General features: G+C 31.4%; 1 protein-coding gene across 1 annotated transcript in view; it reads right to left on the reverse strand.

Annotated features, from left to right (window-relative positions):
• The window catches only part of LOC117110698 (multiple epidermal growth factor-like domains protein 11), a 39,522-nt gene extending 17,762 nt beyond the window's left edge, over positions 1-21,760 (reverse strand). Inside the window, exons 1-6 of the mRNA XM_033253456.1 lie at positions 21,476-21,760; positions 12,590-12,708; positions 11,942-12,043; positions 5,168-5,268; positions 2,459-2,551; positions 1,253-1,363 (exon numbers count right to left, since the gene is read on the reverse strand). Of these exons, the coding sequence (XP_033109347.1) occupies positions 1,253-1,363; positions 2,459-2,551; positions 5,168-5,268; positions 11,942-12,043; positions 12,590-12,705 (523 nt within the window). The 5' untranslated portion in view covers positions 12,706-12,708; positions 21,476-21,760. The remainder of the gene's footprint in view (positions 1-1,252; positions 1,364-2,458; positions 2,552-5,167; positions 5,269-11,941; positions 12,044-12,589; positions 12,709-21,475) is intronic.
• Between the last annotated feature and the right edge of the window lie 322 nt (positions 21,761-22,082).

The raw sequence follows: 22,082 nt of genomic DNA on the forward strand, positions 1-22,082 counted from the left end.
GTAGTTTGTCTTAGTTCACAATAAAACAAAGAACTGGGATGAAAAAATGTAAAAAGGAGTAACACCAGACATCTGCAGCACTAAAAATACAATGATTAAGGTCACTTTGGTTGACCTATCCAGATCTTATTATCTTTGTAACAATAGGAGACTAAATGGATATAGTAAATTAAATTATTCCTAGAAGGCAACGCATATTCTTTAAAGTATAACCGCATGGCATTGAGTTTATGGTTAGATGGTTGCTTGACAAAGAAGAAATCATTTTCAGTTTCAAGAAGTAATTTCATTTTTTACAATGAAGAAATTTATTGACCTCTACATAGACATAGACATCACTTTATTAATCCAAATCCTTGGAAATTACATCGCTCTTTCAATAAATTAAGCAGGAAAAGTAATTCAATGCAATAAATAATAACTATCTTACATATCTACTATTAAACAGGTAAATGCCTGTCTCTTATACACATCTTGAATGAGTTAGAATAACGGTTCGTGTTAGCAGCCGGTACCCTCAGTCTACCGCTGCGTTGTATAACGCAACTAGCAATAGTTGAATGTAACGGGTGACTTTCGTCAGACATCACGTTATCAAACTTATTAACTAGTTGTTCTTCGTAGACTGAGTGCACCGATTGCAGTTCCGAACCGATAATCTTCCCAAACCTGTTAACAAACTTCTGTAATCTGTCCCTATCACCTTGTGAAATATTCCCACCCCAACAAACTAAGCAGTAACAAAGTAATCCGAGAATAATAGAATTATAAAATGACAGCATTATCTCCTTCCTGACTGAAAAGAATTAAGTTTCCTAAAACAAAACATTCTCACATTAAGTTACTTAACTAAATGGTCACAGAAAATTCCCCACGACAGTTGATTATCATAGATTACCCCCAGATATTTATACGATGTAACTTGTGCTATTTCTTTATTTTCAATAATGATACTTTCTTCCTTAACCCGCTTTTTTCGAAAATCAATCACCATTTCTTTCGTTTTCTCTGTATTTATTTCAAGAAAGTTATCTTTACAATAAGACACAAACCTTTGAATTTCTGGAATATACAAAGACAGGTCGTCCTTCCTAATTAGACCCAAGATTACCGTATCATCAGCATATTTAATTGTTGGACATTCATTAGCTGATCTAAAGTCACTTTCTGGGTGTAATGATAAAGAACTTGTTTAACAATTAAGGATAAATACTGATCATTATGGGCCTAGAAATGCTATGGTGTCGCTAACCTTTAAATCCAGGGGTACAGAGACATGCTCCGGTCTTCGGGTCACAGGAAGCTCCATTAGCACACTGGCATTTATTTGCACAGTCCACACCCCAGAGGTCATCCTTGCAAGCTACCACAAAGAAAAGTAATGGTCAGTAAGTGATGATGACTTAATAAAATAATCCCTACACTGCTACCATTAAATGTGGTGTTTTCTAAGATTTTATGCTATATTAATGTATCAGACACATATGCTATTTGGTCAAGTATTATTAACATTATTTAAGAACCTCCAGTGAAAAATCAGAATTTTGAAAGCAGGGAAACCAATATGAGTGGGGTTGACGTGTCACTGGCGGATCTGGGTATTTGGAACAGGGGGCCCAGGCAGAGACTTTCACTGATAAAGGATCCACTACCTCAGGCCCACCATGGTTGGGGCTGATATAAGAAAAATTATGATTATGGCACCTTTAGGTTGCCAGAAATGGCTCTCTCAGACTTTTTTATTGTAAAAAATGTAGGGAGAGAGAGGAAGGCAGCTGAGTCCCTCTTGAATGTGCCACTGAATGTGACATAGAGATAAGGAGATAAAATGGAGCTTGTCTGTCTTCGATTTTGTTTCATGTAAGATACTTCATTCATGTCATCAAACTTGATCATTATAGAATAAACCCCAAGGAACTGAATATGTGTTCTATAGGAGGAGTCTGATCCAATGCCAGGGCAATATTGGGAGGTGCAGAAAGAATCTTGGCTGGCTTATATTTTTAATTGACAGGAAGGAAATTTTAGCCACAAATTATGAAATTTGAAAAACAGATAATATTGTTCAGTCTGTTTACTCTACATGATCCACAATCACTTCTCAATACTGTACTCAATAATAAACTTTGTCATAAGCTACAAAATAATGTCCCAGATTAATAAAAACATCCTTCAACAGCTTTCACAGTAAACATACATAAAAACATGGTAGGAAATTATGTTTAATACCTATTCAATTCAATTATATATTCACTTCATGAGCCATCATGCTATCATCTGCATGAACTACAACACAACTACAACGGTACTATATACCATATGCTTATTAAATAACCATAGAAATTCAAGAACAGGCGAAATGTGTGTGGACAGAAGCAGGGTCAATGTTAAGTCAAGAGACTACCTGTAGGTGTAAGGGACAAGGGAGGAAATGATTATAAAACGATGATTTACTTACGGCTCTCACATTGTTGTCCACGGAAACCTGAAACGCATGCACACGTGTCTGGTGACACACATGTACCATGAAGACAACTCTCGGAACACAAAGCTAGGAAATACGATAAACAATGATATAGTTAGCCTCACTTATTGACACATATTAATGCCTATTTTACAATTTACATGAAGTTTTAAACAAGTACACCAACAACAGACTGTGCACCGACGGTAGAGGTTGCACTCCACCTAGCGACCAGACCTGACAACATCAACAGTTCATTGCCCAATGAAGTGTAGCTGAAAGCACACAAAATGTTGAGTATGTATAATTAATTGTGGATTAGGAAAAACGAAATTGATTTCCCGAATAAACAAATACAGTACACTATAAAACAAAGGCACAAGAATCTGAAAAGTATTGTATAAAACAGTAACTTATATATATTAACTATGTATTATGTTCAATACTTTTTTTATCTCTGGAATGCATGAGGTTACTATTAAACTCAGAGCCTATTTTCATACACTGATGCAGACATTTTAAATAAAACCAAATGATTGATGATAAATGATTGGATGAATAGATCATGGAGGAATAAAATAGTGTATGGATGGATGAATGGACTGGTAGATTTATCGAATGATTGTCATTTGAAAGACCATAGCTATACAGGTAATAATGTCCATGGTAGTAGGAACATTATGCCAGACTGGAATAATAATAATAAATAATAATAAGTGGGATTTGTAAAGCGCATAATACATAGGTCTCTATGCACTGGAAATTTGCAAATTAAAGTAAACTAAAAAGACGAGTCTTAAGACGATTCTCAAACATCTCAACTGAGGGAATATCGAAATATGGGGATAGTTTGTTAGAAGAAAAGTCTATATGTTAATGTGACATTATTAGCAAAAAACTGATGGAAAGTGATCAATTATATTTCATGTTGTAATACTTGCTGATGCAATGCTTAATGTAAATAGGCCACAATGGAGCATACGACAATTAACAAAACATGAGCATAGCAATATAAGTTTACGATTCCTCAACGAGCACACGTCACAGCTTGATGATGTCAATAACTGGTGATATCGTCAACGTTTATAATATAAAATTTAACACACTGATATTTGATATCCCAATTGAAATCTAAATACTGGTAATCTTATATTCAGATTCAGATCACTGTATGTAACTACAATGATTCATAGAATGTAGTTCAGTGGTACTACGACATATTTAATGAGACTGAAAATAATTTGGAAGAATAAATTATAGTTATTAGGCCAAGTAAAAAAAAAAACATGTTTCACATCTGGCTTTTTTTTTAAATTGAGGAAGAGGCCTTTTTTATTTTTTATTTTTTATTTTTCAAAATGGCCGCCATTCTACAGACTTGTTGACATTTCCCGTCTAGTTTTGTTCAACATATAAAATTTAGGAATCATTGTTACTATATACAATCGGAACGTTCCCGATGTTACGTCTCAGACGTCTTCACATGAAACTATTCCATACAATCTGACATAGAGGGCCAGTATAACGGGAAATTCCAGAATTCATCGGAAATCATCGGCCGTATTCGATTGGGACTTTCGTGCTCTGCTCAACAGAAACTGCTCAACGAAGTTAACGCTCGGAATTTATCGTTGAGTTTTGTACTCAACGGGATAACATACTCAACATATAGTCCCAATCGAATACGGCAATTGTTATACACATCTAGATGTGTATAAGAGAAAGGAGTAATATAATAATTATTCAATTTAAAATGGATACTCTTCCATGTTCGGGTCGTTAGAATCAGATACAGGAACCAAGGACTTAGTTATAAGTACGGAAGCTTAAAGGTGCCATCCCAGATGTCTTGATAATTACTGTATCTCGTCATGTCTACATCCCGTAGAAAAGATTAAATGACAAAATTCTGGATCTCGTCATGTCTATATTTATCAGAAGAGATGATCATGTCTAAATCTTTTAGAAGAGGTGATCAGATGACGAGATCCTTGATCTCATGTCTACATCTTTTAGAAGAGATGATAAGATGACAAGATCCTGGATCTCGTCATGTCTACATCCTTTAGAAGAGATGATTAGATGACAAGATCCTGTATCTCGTCTGTCTCTTATACACATCTAGATGTGTATAAGAGCAACCTATAGTCCCAATCGAATACGGCAATTGTATGCATGACAAACGCGCTCTAGTGAAGTGAACTCGAGGTTTGCCGCCTGACGCCCAGAGTAGGCGACGGCCTAGGCCTAGCCTAGAGATATCGGGCTAGCCTAGGCCTAGCCTAGGTAGAGATATTGGGCTAGCCTAGCATAGCTTTACTATACGAAAGGTTAGATGAAGATATTGCACTATTTTAGGCTAGGGTATTTATTTTCCTAACATTTAATTCTAAATTTTCGATATATTTTTTCTTTATTTTCATGAATTTTCCAAAAATTAAAAATTTAAAAAAAATCAAGGCGGGCGAAAAAAACGATGCGGGCGGGGACGCGAAACATGTTTTTTTTTTTACTTGGCCTTATAAAATTAATATAAAATCTAATTAACAGAATAAAAATTATGAACAATAGTAATTACCTAGCTAAAAAAAAATGTATATTTCAGTCTGTTAGATTTTTAAAATATATTTTCAAAGACATTTTTAAAAATAAATAATTCACATTAAGTTATGAATTATCTTAACTTTGTTTTTTTTTACTTACGAATACAGTTTGTTCCACTTTGCGCATACCCTGTGCAACATTCTCGTCGAGTTCTGTAAAGTGTACGTACCTCCTGCCGATATGCCTTACGGTAGAGCAGCCTATGAAAAATGATGACAACCGCAAATATTAGTGACTGCTGTCCTCTTGCTACATCATTTTTACTAGCCTAAAATTGATATTTGGATCAATGATATGCAAATAGGTTTAGTAGCAGTAAATCCTTACGGAATTCATCTGATATACCGGTACTTTTAAAATTCATTTGCATCAATACATAACAAAGGGTTCTCTCAGGCTATTTAAAGCATTTGGGTTAAGTTAACTTTTATATTTTAGGTTATCACGAAATGAGTGCACCGCCAAGGACAAAAAGGAGGCGTTGAGGGGCGTTTTGAAGCAGGAAGCTGAGTATACAAAAAATACATCCTGACATAGAACTAAAGTGATAAGAGAATAACAAAAAGTATAAATATATGTATATTATACCATTAAACTTCACAAAAAATGAGAACAAGTTTGTTCAACATAAATACACTTTGAATTTAAGGACATCACACTACTTATTAATGCTAATTCAATATTATTGTTTTGGGATTATTTTAGTGATTACTTCTAAATTAATTTATGTATAAACCATGTAAGCGGAATTATACCAATTGACACCGGAAATTTTATCTCATCTCATCATTCATATAGATGAGCAAATAAAGTTTGAAATATAATTTTCAGGAAATAAATAATAATTTAGAATCACATGGTTAGTTGTATCACTTTCTTTGGAGTTTGTTTCATACTGCCTTCATAAAAAAACATTATTAGTTCAGTAGTAGTCAAGTGGACATAGACTGCTTGATTGATTGATTGATTGATTGATTAATTGATTGATTGACTAATTGATTGATTGATTGACTAATTGATTGATTAATTGATTGATTGATTGATTGATTAATTGATTGAATGACTAATTGATTGATTGATTGATTAATTGATTGATTGATTGACTAATTGATTGATTGATTGACTAATTGATTGACTGTAGGCTAAATTGAATTATTTAATAAAATCTCTAATAACCCACAAAAGAACATTAATTTCCAGTGGGGTCCATAAGAATTAAATATAAAATAAAACTAAATTAAAAATAGTGTTAAAAAAATCCATACATTGATTGTTTTGATCTATAAGCTTCTACAGTAAACTATATTAACTTGAACAAAAATAGATGGATTGAAAAGTATTCTTACTGGGGTAGGTTTTCATGGTTTTATCATTGATATCACAATTGATATCAAATCAGGATCTTCCACAATACATTGTGCAGGCAGAGAATTGAATAAATATTATCATAATAATATAAAATATAGTACTGTACACAGAATTAATAATTATATAATACTTTAAAATTTCATTGGAAGGTAAATTTCTCTTTATTTTGTTAACTGAATTCTTCAATTTAAAATAGAATATTAAATAAATATATTTCAAAATTATATAACTTCCATAGGTCCACACCGTACTACAATAATGTTGGGAACTGTGTACTGGTATTAGCCTATTCACTTCTTCTCCACTCTGTGTACAATGTCTGTATGGGATTGTTTATAGTTGGGCGTGCCACTTATAAATGCTAAATATTCACGATATGGGCTATCCGCCAGGCTTGATTAATAAATCAAATCATAGAAAAACAATCCTCCAGGGTAGAGGTATAAAGCAGGATGCTAGATTCTATTTAGTTTATATGTTGCATCATGGGAAATTAACAGTTGAAAAATACATCCATTGTTAAAAATTCCAGTGAGTACTGTATAGTACTGTATATGGGGATTTAGGGAATACTAATTATTAATTTAAGAGAATAATTTATCATAAGCAAAGCCACTGTAAAGTCAGATATACTAGATATCAGGAATAATGGGCAAAACAAGTTTAAGAACATAAACACAAAATAATGATTATAGTATGATGATAATAAAAACAAATTTAAAAAATTACAAAATTTTTATTCATTAAATAATAAAAATAATTCTGGAGACTTCCATAGCACCATTCTTTATCAAATTTAGTCACAATATGTTTTGCAAAACTGGGCCCATCCACGACTAAACCATTGCCAAGCAAGTCCAAAGTAGTAACTTGTAGGCCTAATGAAAGGTAGTAATAATAATATCTATTTCCTCAAGTACAAGCAGCGGGTGTGGCCAAGAAGGAACAAGGTACAGCCTCAGCTTGGCAGTCCCAGTATAGTATTTGAAAAGATGAGACTTCAATCTGGATTTCAATAATGATTAAATTACACGCCTTTTAAAATAAAACTTGAATGTTTCACGGCTGAAAAAAATTAATATATTAATTGTTTGTACTGTTTTAAATACATAAATACATCTATTTGTTATAATTTTATTAGAACACTAACCTCTTAAAATATTGCGCTTTGAAAAAAATAATAAAATGAGTGTTCAGAAAACAGTATAAAATTATTATACTATAGTTGGTTGAATTACTGTAGTATGTATGAATAATAGTTCAGAGGAAAATATGTTACAGATAACCAAATGTCAAGGTACAGTATATATGTTCTACTATATGAAGGCGTCGTCATGAAAAAATGTTAATAATTGGCACTCATATTTGCTTACAGCTGAAAGGCTGTTGAGTGCTCTACAATATTGTATGTGGAGCACAGACGAGACAGAGTAAACTTGAATAATGCTAAATACTGTATGTAATTTGGCTGAGTGACAGTGCAATAGAGAGCAATGTCTAATCGAGTAGGCCTGTTTATGAATTCCTAAAATAATGGATGCCAGTTATGTAAGATTTCAAAACAATAATTAGGTAAGTGCAGTATTATCTAAGCTTTATTTCATTGTTTAATACTAATTACTAACAATTCCAATATCTGCTTTTGTTTAAAACAAAACAAAAAAAAATACTTTTTTTCATCATAATTAACATTTAATTTCATTAATATTTATTTTGCCTTTGTCTCAATTATACAAAATAATACAAGTTTCGTACATCAGCTGGAAAAAATTACAAGTACTGTATACTAAAATACTGATCACTGACTCTCGCCTCCAAACTGATTGAGAAACATAAATGTACAGTATAAATTAGTCTATATACAGTATTAAGGAACAATAAACACTGGCTTGTTTTCATACGGCTTGAATTCTGTTTAAGTATAGGAAGGAAATCACCTGGAATAGGAAGACAAGCAGTCAGTAAAAAAAGAAAAAAAAAACATGCTAATTTGTAATTGTATTAATAGAACAATGGTATGGCGTGACAGTACAGGATTTATGGACATTATACATTTAAGGCCAAATTCAAATTGCTAGTTTCACATTGCCGTCCTCATCAAATCTTGCAGACTCATGAAAAAATTTACTATTGCTATTTTTCAAAAAAACATTAATTTTTCCATGAACAATAAAAATAATGACCATCTGAAAGAATGATGTCAAGTACCTAAGAAGAGGTGGGAACATAATGGCAGAAATACATTACAAAGATTCATTTTACTTCTTTTATAAAAAAAAATATTTTTACTATTTACCAGCCGACTGACCATTAGTATATATACTATAGAATAGTAAAAACAAATTAAATACCTTCACCAAAAAATAATTTCAAATCCCGGATGTGAAAATAACAATTAATTTTATTTGGTCTATCAACTGGTTTTGTTTTTTGCTAATTATTAAACTCTGTGTTAATTTTTTGGAGGTATATATTTCAAACACTAAATATATCGGGCTTTTAAAATCGAAAATAGTATGTTAGATAATATGGTTAAAATGTTGAGTAATATTATGAACTAATGTTCCTTTAGGGTACATAAGGCTTGCCAATGTCATCCCAACATGAATTGAAAGGTAGTAATAATAATATCTATTTCCTCAAGTACAAGCAGCGGGTGTGGCCAAGAAGGAACAAGGTACAGCCTCAGCTTGGCAGTCCCAGTATAGTATTTGAAAAGATGAGACTTCAATCTGGATTTCAATGATGATTAAATTACACGCCTTTTAAAATAAAACTTGAATGTTTCACGGCTGAAAAAAATTAATATATTAATTGTTTGTACTGTTCTAAATACATAAATACATCTATTTATTATAATTTTATTAGAACACTAACCTCTTAAAATATTGCGCTTTGAAAAAAATAATAAAATGAGTCTTCAGAAAACAGTATAAAATTATTATACTATAGTTGGTTGAATTACTGTAGTAAGTGTGAATAATAGTTCAGAGGAAAATATGTTAGAGGTAACCAAATGTCAAGGTACAGTATTATGTTCTACTACTGTATATGAAGGCGTCGTCATGAAAAAAATGTTAATAATTGGCACTCATATTTGCTTACGGCTGAAAGGCTGTTGAGTGCTCTACAATATTGTATGTGGAGCACAGACGAGACATAGTAAACTTGAATAATGCTAAATACTGTATGTAATTTGGCTGAGTGACAGTGCAATAGAGAGCAATGTCTAATCGAGTACTGTAGGCCTATTTATGAATTCCTAAAATAATGGATGCCAGTTATGTAAGATTTCAAAACAATAATTAGGTAAGTGCAGTATTATCTAAGCTTTATTTCATTGTTTAATACTAATTACTAACAATTCCAATATCTGCTTTTGTTTAAAACAAAACAAAAAAAATACTTTTTTTTCATCATAATTAACATTTAATTTCATTAAAATATATTTTGCCTTTGTCTCAATTATACAAAATAATACAAGTTTCGTACATCAGCTGGAAAAAATTACTACAAGTACTGTATACTAAAATACTGATCACTGACTCTCGCCTCCAAACTGATTGAGAAACATAAATGTATAAGTTAGTCTATATACAGTATTAAGCAACAATAAACACTGGCTTGTTTTCATACGGCTTGAATTCTGTTTAAGTATAGGAAGGAAATCACCTGGAATAGGAAGACAAGCAGTCAGTAAAAAAAGAAAAAAAAAACACGCTAATTTGTAATTGTATTGATAGAACAATGGTATGACGTGATATATTTCAAACACTAAATATATTGGGCTTTTAAAATCGAAAATAATATGTTAGATAATATGGTTAAATGTTGAGTAATATTATGAACTAATGTTCCTTTAGGGTACATAAGGCTTGCCAATGTCATCCCAACATGAGTAATAAATCCTAGTTTCCTTAAAATTGCTACACTGTTGCTATAGTGTTTTCAGCGCAATCGTTGAAGTGATCGCAGAAGTGATCGGGAAGGCTCCCCGATTCGACCAACCAATCAGCATCACCGAAAGCTGTCGGCAATAGCATGGAAACCAAGCTCTAGTGGTTAAGATACTTTGCTTTTCAATTACACAGTCCTGGGTTCCAATCTATTCATTTTTTTCTGTTTTTCATTACGTTCACCTTACGTATCTTTTGTTTACTTAGACATAGTGCTTAGAAATTGACCTACAGTATTATTATTATTAAATCCTAAAAACTCCAAGATTCTTTTTTCTTATGACTGGTTTACTCTCAAAGTCATAATAATAGAATAATCTTGAAGTTATAGCTTAAAGTAGAAATCTACTTGATATTATCGTTGTTTTGGGGATCATAAATGCCTGCATTAAAGACGTTTTTGTATTAAGTTACAGTACTTCAACATTACTTTATGTTAATAATAATAATGTTTCCTAAGAATCATTCAGAAGAGTTTCCACGTAATTACCACACATGAAGAATTTTCCCTCAGACAGAGTATATGCCATATAGTTGCACATATCATCTCAAGTAAAGAAAGATTTCTCAGTAAACATGCACTGATTATAACCTTCCTTCTATCCCATAACCTTTACTTATGAATGATTGAGTACCAACAGCATATTATTCTGTGGTATGTGCTAATATCTGTGTATAATTTATTAGGTTACTTATGGTTTAGATGATGGTCTGCACCTTCATGTTAGTAATTCAGTAACATTCAAACTTCATGAATTCTTTTGATGGTCTGAGACATTGCCATTACTGTACTAACAAATCAATATTTTGTATCATGTACTAATTTAGATAAGAAAAAAATTATCATAATAATAGGTCGATTTATAAGGTGCAAATAAACAATGTCTCTAAGCGCCATATTCAAGTAAACAAAAGGTAAGGTGATCGTAAAGAAAAAGTAGAAACAACGATTCAGGAGATTCAAAGAACAGAAAAAAAAACGAACAGACTAACCCAAAATTAGGCCAAATTAAAAAAAAAAATACTAGTTTCTCATCCTCTTGTGCATCCATTTTCTCTGCCTCACCAACATTTTTTTTATATTATTTCCTTTACTTTACGAAATGTACATACCCTTATTCTCCCTTTTTTGAAAATATTAGGACCAAAAACTACTTTTTTTAACCTGGCCTTTACCAAAAAAAAAAAAAAAACCATAAAAACTAGTAGTGCGGGAACCAAACCACTGCACTGTTTTTTGCAATTTCAGACTACTGTTAAAAACAGTGGTCAGCAAGATTACTCACAGCTAAGGACATAAACAGCAGAAGAATATTGTTCTTCCGCGTACTTGCATTAAAATTGATGGAACATCCACCCTCCCGTGAGCAGGGCAAGGTGGAGAAACTACAGGAAACAAACAAACCTGAGCGGCACCTGTATTATTGATAATTGCTTTCCATTCTCCCACAATGCGTTTTGACTGGACGTTCCAATATATAGCGAAGCTGCTCTATCTTCTGCTTTTTATTATCTTTGCTCATAGGTATAGTAATATTATTTCACTTACCTTCTTCTTGTGCACTTAAAAAGGCTACGTATATCCGTGCAGGTGGTATAGTACACTTGTTCATAGGGAACTGTATACGAGGCTGCGTAGGACCCTAAGTAGCTGTTAAAATAACGTTAATTTGGTTAATTTGCTTTTCTATTTTAATTGCCAAATAAATAAATTAAATCAAAAAATAAATGATGAATGATGACTATTGGGGCAAGCCCCCAGGCTCTGAGCATTTTAAGTATTTTTAGGTACCATCGATTATGTTTATCATTTTTACAAAACATACAGTACTCTTTTCTGTGACCCTTCCAATGCTGAAATTACTGTATACAGTACAATATATTATAATTTTTGTCATTGTTTCTTGTTTAGCAGATATAGCCCATTCACAACTTTTGGAGCAAATAACTATTGAATATAATTGTAATCATAAAAATTTATCTTTTTCATAAAAGAGTACATGCCAATACTGTCAACTGCAAACCCTTGTCTAATGACAAATGTGTCTGTTTTGTACTCTTGTGAAAATGGTTTCTTCATCATTCATCAACAAAATGTATAAAAATTATATTGTTTAAATATTTTATCATGCATACTAAAGATCAGTTTATTGGCAAGTTTATAAAAAAAAATGTGTAACAGAAAAAATTTTCCTACCTCTCAGTGGATTCACAAACATGATCTCCGTCTTGATTGAGCGAAATACTTGCTGCTTCTATGGAAACCAGACTGATTAGAATAATGAGCTGATAACATGAGGACTCCATGTTCATAACCTTGGGAAGAAAAAAATATAAAATTGTTTATCATAAAATCTAAATAACTCATAGCTTACTAAAAACACTTAATCATGAATAAGTGCTGTTCTCAAAAAATGCTACTAATTGTAGCTTTTGATTAGATGGAGTAGTGGTTCTTATAGGAATTCTGTTTTGAATATTAATATTGAATAACAAACAGAATTCCAAAAATTTGTAATGACTCTATTATAAGGTTAAAAAATTGTGTCTCAGTACTTATTTAATCATTTAATACAGTAAAACAAAAAGTAATAATGTAAACAAAAGGAATTAATATTGCAGCTTATTTACTATCATTTTATTTAATGATAACAAGGCAATCATTGTATGATTTAATTATTCTAGAGAATTACAAAACATATTTGAAAAATTACACATGTTGTAGAACATGATATCGATAAACATAAGGCCAAATTTAAAAAAATTAATAGTTTCTCATCCCCTTGCGCATTTATTTTCTCTGCCTCACCAAATTTATTAATTTTTTTTAAATAAGTTTCCTTTACTTTACGAAATGTACGAAAATGTGGCTAACTCATATCAGTAAAATTATTCTATCAATCGTTCGTTGTTCCGGATACATAGGCCCTATTGTATGAATCATGTCTAGTACTTCTTGTATTTGCTTTCAATGTGTCTACTGTACTGTACTTGGTAAAAAAAGTGAGAAAGTACTGTATAGCTGTTTCCCATCAAAAGTGCCCTTACTTCCCTTTTTCAAAATATTAGGACGAGAAACTAATTTTTTTTTACTTGGCATAATTGAAGTTTTGCTGTACTATGGTTGTAAAAATACATGTTCAGCTACCAATATCCGGGTCCTCTCTTCAACTACTGAATAAAGATCAGGATTTCATTCACATGACAGTAATGAAGATCCGCTTCATAGTCTAATAATTAACTTAGTTTTATAGCATCACATGTACGTGTGTATTTTATTAAGCCTCTTTCACCATCATCATGAACAGCACATGCAACTATGTCAAAGGTCATGTAATCAAACAGTCATAGGACGATATACTATCATCTGTATTTTTAGAAATCGTCATCTTTATACTTAGCACACTATACTGTACTTGGATACTAAAAATCAACACCACTCATTATTTAATGAGTTATCTTGAATTTTGTGAAATTCGTCTCAAATGGTCAAGAAGTGTACAAAAAAAATGCAAGCTGATTTTTTTGAAAAATGATAATAAATTTAATGTCAATTAATCAATAAATGAAAGAAAACATAATATTAAATTTCATTCAAATTCTTTTTTTCCCTGAATGACACATTCAGTTAAGCTGTGTCCTCTGATGATCAAATCAGTAGCTAAAACTAGTGAAAAACAAAATACAAACATGAAAATTTGACCAGTTGTAATTTTAGATGGTTTTACAGTAAAAATTAAACTTGTGATTATTAATAAGGACAAGCATGAACTTTGCTCAAATGCTTCAAATTTCACAGTTCAAATTTAGAATCAGCGATTGGATAAGTTAATTAAAATGATAACGAAGCATGTATAATACATGTTTGACCTCCCTGTGACTCATAACAAGTCTACCAATAAAAGGTTATCATATGCTAACGGCTTAAATTAGCACCTACTCTCAGTGCTCATATTTCTTATTATAATATATTTATACTGTAGCTAAATAAACCACTAAAATATATAATTCAAGAACAATAAGCAGAAAGAAATATCTAATTCATTCATCCTATATTGGTTTCATTCCGCAAAGTAGGCCTACACATTGTAAAACTAATACAGTAATTGATAATATGAAAAAGTCTGATTGAAGATGATACACGAATTTATACTACACCTTTTGCTATTAAGGGACACAAAGCACAATAAATTGCATAAAATTTGATTCTTTTATAATAGTAACAATTCAATTTAATTACAGGTAATTTAATTTTTAGAAAGTTTTCTTTTTTTTAAATAAATTTAGGCAAGATGGCATGTTAGTTTAATGTGATACAATTCAATTCAATTTAATGAATATCACTTTTGTAACAGTGGCACATGTTGGACAATACCCAACAGTGCATCCAAATATAAGAAAAAATAAACTTAAATTAATTAATTAATTATGAAATTTTAATAATACTGTATACAATCTATTTTTAATGGAAATTGTTTATAATTTTCAAAAACATTTGAAAGAAGGCAAAATTCTTTCAAATATATGTAATAAAAAAGAACAATTGACAGAAGGCGGCTATTGTATATTCAAAATACATCTCCATTTTTTATTTGTCCATCAATGTAACTAAACCATCATGACTAAAGTAGTAGTAGTTTGGTGTACGGTAAGAATGGCCCCGAAAAAAATGGCCCCGGAAAAAAGGGCCCCGGAAAAAATGGCCCCGGTAAAAATGGCCCCATATGACAGGTAGGTAAAAATGGCCCCAATGAAAAATTCTGTATTAAAACTGATTTTCTTGAGTCAAGATATGCATTTTTTTATCTTAAATAATTTAGTTTTTAAAAGGAATCTAACATCAAACAAATTGCCATTTACATTATTAATATTTAATTACATTATAATATTCAATGATAAATAAAAAGCCATGAACTACACTTTTTTATTTTTTTTCCATTTAAATGATATAAAAAATAGCAACAACATAATCAATAAATCAACATAAATCATGCATTTATTAATACTAAAATAATTTACTTTTGGCCAATTTCACGGAAGCAGAATCACAATTTTCCAGAAATTCAATCTGTATTTTCCAGAAATTCAATCTGTGTATTGGTAAACCCCAAAACAGTGGGTTAGTATAAACATCAAATTATTATTTTTTTTATACAATCTACAATCATAATTATATGGTTTAGATGGGGTTTGCAGTGTGTTTAGAGGTTTGTGGTGTATTTGCAAGTATTTGTTCATTAAAAAAATCTAAATTTTAACCAAAAAATAGTTATGAATGTACTTAATTTTCTTATTGATATACCAAGCGGTACAGTTAAATTAATTTTCTTCATAAATTCCCACTGACACCAAGGTCGATTGATCTTGGAAGGCAACATTAAAAATCAATACATTAACTATGGAGCATTATCATAAATCCCACCTTCTTACGGATACTTGGAAATAACTATGACTCATTCTTACTCTTCAGAATTGGACTCCATGGCACTCAAGTGAGATATTTTTCTAGAAATACTTTAATAAAGGGATAATTATGTTGAATCATACTATTTATTTGGAAATTTTGATAAAATAAACTTTCCATTCCTTGCAATTCCTTCTTTCTTCTCCTTCTTTGTTAGCCCAATTTGTGAAAGCACTGGTACAACCATGGTATCTTCATCATAGGGAATATTTCATTTCTAGGTGATTAGTCAGAATGTAAACATCCAGTGTGCCCAAGGCGTGGTGGTACAGTAAATCAAAATAGTCAATGTCTGCATAGTATAGAATTTTCAAAAACTCCTTCTAGGCAGTAATGTACTCAGAATGGTCAGGGCCAAGGAACAAAATTAGATATTGTACTGTATTGAGATTTTTTCTTAAAGATATATACTGGATTATAAGGTTTATAAAAGCTAATCCTAATCTCACCTTGATCTTCCAGTAAATCAAAAGTATTACACTACTGTAGTTTTGTACTATATTTTTAAGAGAATTAAAATGTAAAAAACAATAAAAGAATGAACTGATGTACGAATTCCTGTTGCTGTAGGAACGATGTCAATGGCAAACAATGTACATACAGTAGCGCTAGCACATGAAAAATATGATCAATATCGTATAAGATATCATACTCAACAAAGACTATATATACAGTAATTTAAACGATGTCATTCTTTTTTCCCCTTTATGTTCAGTGAAATTACTATACATGATGTTGACTTAAGCACAACCCTGCTTTCAAATTTGAACAAAGTACAGATGGGTATTCCGATACAATAATAAAATGTGATGCTACAGCTTTATTATTTAAAAAAATAAAAATATTTTCATGTCATATGTGACATGCTATCAAAATACTTTCAAACTAATATTACTGTATGTTCACCCAGGTTTACCATTATCTACCAACAAAATAAATAAGCACATACTGTAACATACTGTAAGCCTATGATCAGTAATACATTTTAAATGCTTAATGGAATGGACCTACTTTCATATCATACTGACAGTATGAAGGGTACACTACATTATTTAAATACTTTCAAAATATGCTTTACAATATCTCCCAAGTATTAAAACATAGGCCTACTGTATGTGTATGACCACACAAAGGTTGTTTACTTTTGATAAACCCTCATGTAATATGGTATGGAGACACACTAATTAAAATACTGTACTTTTAAAACATTATGCTTACCATGATTCAAAACAGATATAAATGAGATAAGCTTCCCACTCTGAGGCTTTATTTACTTTTGATATCGAACAATCCCATTGTCTGGATTGATAGGATGTGGCTCATAAATGCAACACGACTATAATTACTTAATTGCGGACCCTCTACTTATTGTTTGGAGCGCTGTGTTTCAACCCTACAAGAAAAGTCACAAGTGAATGCACTGCTGAGTTTCTAACGAAAATCTCAGTATGACTTTAGTGATTTTAAGGCAAAAAAAACAAAGCTTGACACCAAGTCAGGTGTGAAACAGGTTCCCAGTTTGTAGGAAACTAGTTAGCTATGATTTTAATACTTTGCATTAAATTCTTGAAAACTTCCAATGAATCATTAATATAACAAAGACAATAATTATTAGAAAAAACAGATTAATATCAATCTAATGTTATTCACATTTTATAATAACTATAAATGAAAGGCACTAAGAACCGGTATTAGAAAATTAATTTAGAGTAATAATAATTCAAACAATAATAATATTTATAATTATGATAAAATCCTCACATACTCATCTCATCATGGAAGTTTGTCTTACAAAATATTCTTCGTGGTTTTTTTGTTTTTTTAAAATTATTAACTATTTTAATATTTTCAACACAAAAACTGAAACTAAAAAGAATTTTTAAAACAGCAACAACAAAAGCAGAGGAACGATTGGTAACCACCGAAAGACAGGAACCTGGAGTAGCATGTATGACTAGGTCTCTGGTTTTGTAATTCATATCCAAAAAAAACAGATGCAGCTATATGAAAACAGAAACCTCAAAAAAAGAGACTCATTTTTATTTTAAGGTACTGTATTTTTTACCAATGAACAGAGATAACCAAGTTCTGATGCATAAGCATCATATTCTCAGCCTATCCTTCCTCACTGAAAAGATATAAAAATAAACAATAATGGCATTCTAAAATGGAGATGTTTATTCACGATTCCTATTTATTTGTATACTATATACACAATGAGTTCTCATTGCCAATGTCTTGGGTATAGTATAATGTATGGCAGTGAGTTTTAGTTCTGAGACAACATTGGTAATCCGGGATGGTTTTACAGTACATAGTTTTGAGGCATGTGCATAAATATTTATATTCATAATGTTTAAAAACCCTTGACTTCAATCATATTGGAATTGAAATGAACTTGGAATCCGTTGCTGCAGAAGTGGTCTCACCAATCAGAAACAACTACTGTAACACACACGTACACTACGAGGTAAAATGCTACCAGGTATTTATGTTCAGGAAAAGCATACACTTTCATTGGGCAATACCGGTGCTATATAACTCTGCCATTATTTATATGAATAGATATCAATTACTGTGATAAAGACAATGCATTGCAATTTAGATACCGCTTCCTTTGCATGGATGTTAACTGCTTCCTTAATCTCAGCAATATAAATAATCACTAAGTAAAAGTGTAGGCTAAAGCTCTGTCTACACTATCAAATTTCCTTTGACAAAAAAATGTGACATATCCATATATAGTAATGCTATGCCTATATATGGTCATGGTGTGATGTCATCATGACCATATTTGGGCATGTCACATGTTTTTGTCACACAAATTTTGATAGTGTGGATAGAGCTTTAGACTGCTTAATCATCATCACCAACACGATACAGTATTCCAAATTCCTTTGAATCTTGGGAATATTGTCAGTATAAAATAAATATTAAGGTCTGCTTTACTGAAATTTATTAAATATGATGAACATTCATGATTCGTGAAATCTCACGGTCTTTCAAAGAATTTCAATTACTGTATCACACAGCTCTGTAGTGTTACGTAAAGTGGTTAAATAATTTTATATCAACGGTAAAGTATCTGTAGTCTGTGGCTGTGAGCAATTCAACCAATCATTGACCTACATCAAGATGTGCCGGAGATGGGCACTACCAAAAATTTCAGAACATTTTAATCAAAAAACCACCATGAGAGCATGATCCACTCATAGTGCGTTTGTTGTTGATAAACTAATATTTTCAGGTGATTGCAATTATTAGATAAATGTTCTTATTGCGGATGCATGAATTGGTAACTAAGAAAACATGTCAAAATGATGCCACTATTTAAACTCTGTATGTCATTATGAATTCCAGTGAAAATTATTACACCTTACATGCACTTGAACATATGGTAATTTTATTGCTTTCAACTACAATGTTGCAAAACTTGTTCACATGTGTTTTATATAATACATACAGTAGATAATGACAGTAGGCCTTACTGTATTATGATTACAGTACTTAGAATTGAGACAATGATGACAATGATAGTCAAATTAAGAATAAAGATAACCATTTTCTTATATTTCCAATTTTTCATGCATTTTATTGAATACCACTTCTTTTAATCACTTTATTCATCATAGTAAATAAGGTCAATAAAAGATATACATGATACCTGTACATTTGTTTTTATAAAGAAGCGGCAGAGGTTTTTCCTTTTTTTAAAATGTATTGTGCCTTGAAAATGAGAAAAGCTGGGAAAAAAACTTGAGTACACTGTGATTTTTGGTATGAGGATACAAAGGGATTAGACCACAAATACCAAGAAATTGACCTTTGATCTTAACCTAAAAGGCTGTGACTTTGTTCTACAGTATTGCACTTCCTTAATTTGTAATCCTGAGGAAACCGTGGTAGAGCAGGTGTATTTTAACACCTCTGCAATATTCTGGTAGTGTTATAACATCTTGTGAGAAAGGTACGTTCACCTTTACACTAAAGTAGTGGGCCTGTAATTAATGTCATCTGCAGTTGACATTGTTTCTTCACAATTACTACCGGTATTGAAATTTTCCATTGTGTGCAAATGGGAATGATGTGAAAAAACATATCTTCACTAAATATTTACAGTAAATAATATTTAATCTTTCCTACAGTAGTATTTGGCCTGCAGTACCCAATGGTCCTAAGTGTCCTGCAAGTTGCAGATGTCTCCCAGAAATCTTAATAAAGGCAAACCATGAAAAATATCCTGAATATTAAAAAATATAATGGCTTAAAACATTAGATGCTTAAAATGCTGATGATTAATTAAAAATCAGAACACAAAAAATACTTGAAATTTACCTTCGCAAACAAAAATGTAAGAATACTGTATTTAAAAATTTAATGTAAAATGATTACAAGTTCTTAATACTACGATGGTGGGATACCTGGTGCTTTGTGCCTTGTATACAAATTTTATGAATGAAGTGTGCCAGATACATTACTGAAATACTATATAAAAAGATCTTAATTTGAAAACTTAATACAGAATCAGAGCTAATAATATTGAACAATAAATTGTGAATTTGAATCAATTGTTTACTGTACTTTGTATTGAAGCACCGTAATTAGCTTTCTATTGCATGAGGAAATATTAATTACCAAACCCAAATCGTTCTAGTACAATATTGCAACTAAGCCTTTAGTGAACAAGTAATCAATTGAGGGATGTCTGTAATGAAGTCTGTATCAGCAAACATCTGAATTAGTTTTCTATCTACTCTATGTTTATGAAAAGATATGACAGTAGAATGTTCTATGATGACATTAACACATGATCACTGTATCATACAAAAGAAAATCATGGTTAGTATCCAATCACTCTGCCTGGTGTTTGAAGGTCTTAGGTTCAATCATAAATATGACAGTGTTGTCATTTAATTAAAGGAATACAATTACAGCCTCAGACTCACAAGTCTGCATACACAATTAGTAAGTATCACTCTGTGTCCCTTGTTTTGGATGAGAAATAAGATCAGTACTGAAAATCTTCGTAATTTATTGGAAAAATAAATTGATAAATTATTCATTATTAAATTAATAATAAAACAGAATATTAATTAATAATTGTAAACTAGAAGGAACTCAACACCGACACAGTAATAGTATAATATTAATTATTGCAAAACGCACATTTCAACTGAACATTATAATCAATTGAATAGGAGTAACTGTAGGTCTGCCGTTGACTCCTTAGAGGCTACAATCAACTATTCCTGCCTACCTAGTAAGCACAGTCACTACAGTATCGAGAGCAATGAATGAATCATCATCACCACCACTTCATTCAGACCACACAAGTCACAACACATATTTTGTTATACCACCAGTTAAACTTAATAATATTACTTAGTTTAGGCTAGTTAGTGTAGCCTACATTCGGGTTATATTTTAATAGCACTACCACTTTATTTTAAAAGAAAAAATGTATATATATGGAGTGATAAGATTGAAGAACACGAGGAAACTAGTAGTAAGTACAGCAGTGTAGTGTAGTCTAGTAGGCTAAGCCACCGCCTTTCTTCCCCGGCCGGGGCTTCGCCTAGCCATCAACACAACAACACATTGCATTGTTTACATACTCACCCTTCGTTGCGCCGATTATCCGTGATATGAAATCCAGATTTACAACTACAATCGGGTTGAATGAATTCAATTTATAGCAAAACTATACGTATAGATGTCGCCGTTATCTTTATCACAGAACAGTGGATCGTCAAATTGTTGTTTGCTTGTAAACAAACTATCGTAAATACATCATAAACAAAATAGAAGCGGATACAATGAGGTTATTCGAATACAAAATACCGTCGCTGTGGAATTACTACGTAATTGTCGTACGATCTCCCACGCATGATCAGCATACTGTATTTGTTGATGAATGGAAGGATTCTATCCTATTATGATTGGTTGAATTTCAATGAGAATGAACCATTATTTACGTAGGGAAATTTGGGCGTAGAAACATTATTTTTTTAGATGATTTCTGTTTTAATAATATTATCATTATAACTCCATTATAAATTTCCCAATTCAAGCAAACGAATGTTCATTTATGAGTTATTATTCCAAGGCATATTTTAGCTGCTTACTATGGAATAATGACTGACTTTTTTTAAACGCAAATATTGTGCTGTGTATTAATTAGCAATTTGCCAGGTTCATCATATACTGTACATAATATTAATATTCC

Source organism: Anneissia japonica, unplaced genomic scaffold (assembly GCF_011630105.1).
Source record: "Anneissia japonica isolate Jap-2015-1 unplaced genomic scaffold, ASM1163010v1 scaffold287825_len194363_cov185, whole genome shotgun sequence".
Lineage (NCBI taxonomy): Eukaryota > Metazoa > Echinodermata > Crinoidea > Comatulida > Comatulidae > Anneissia > Anneissia japonica.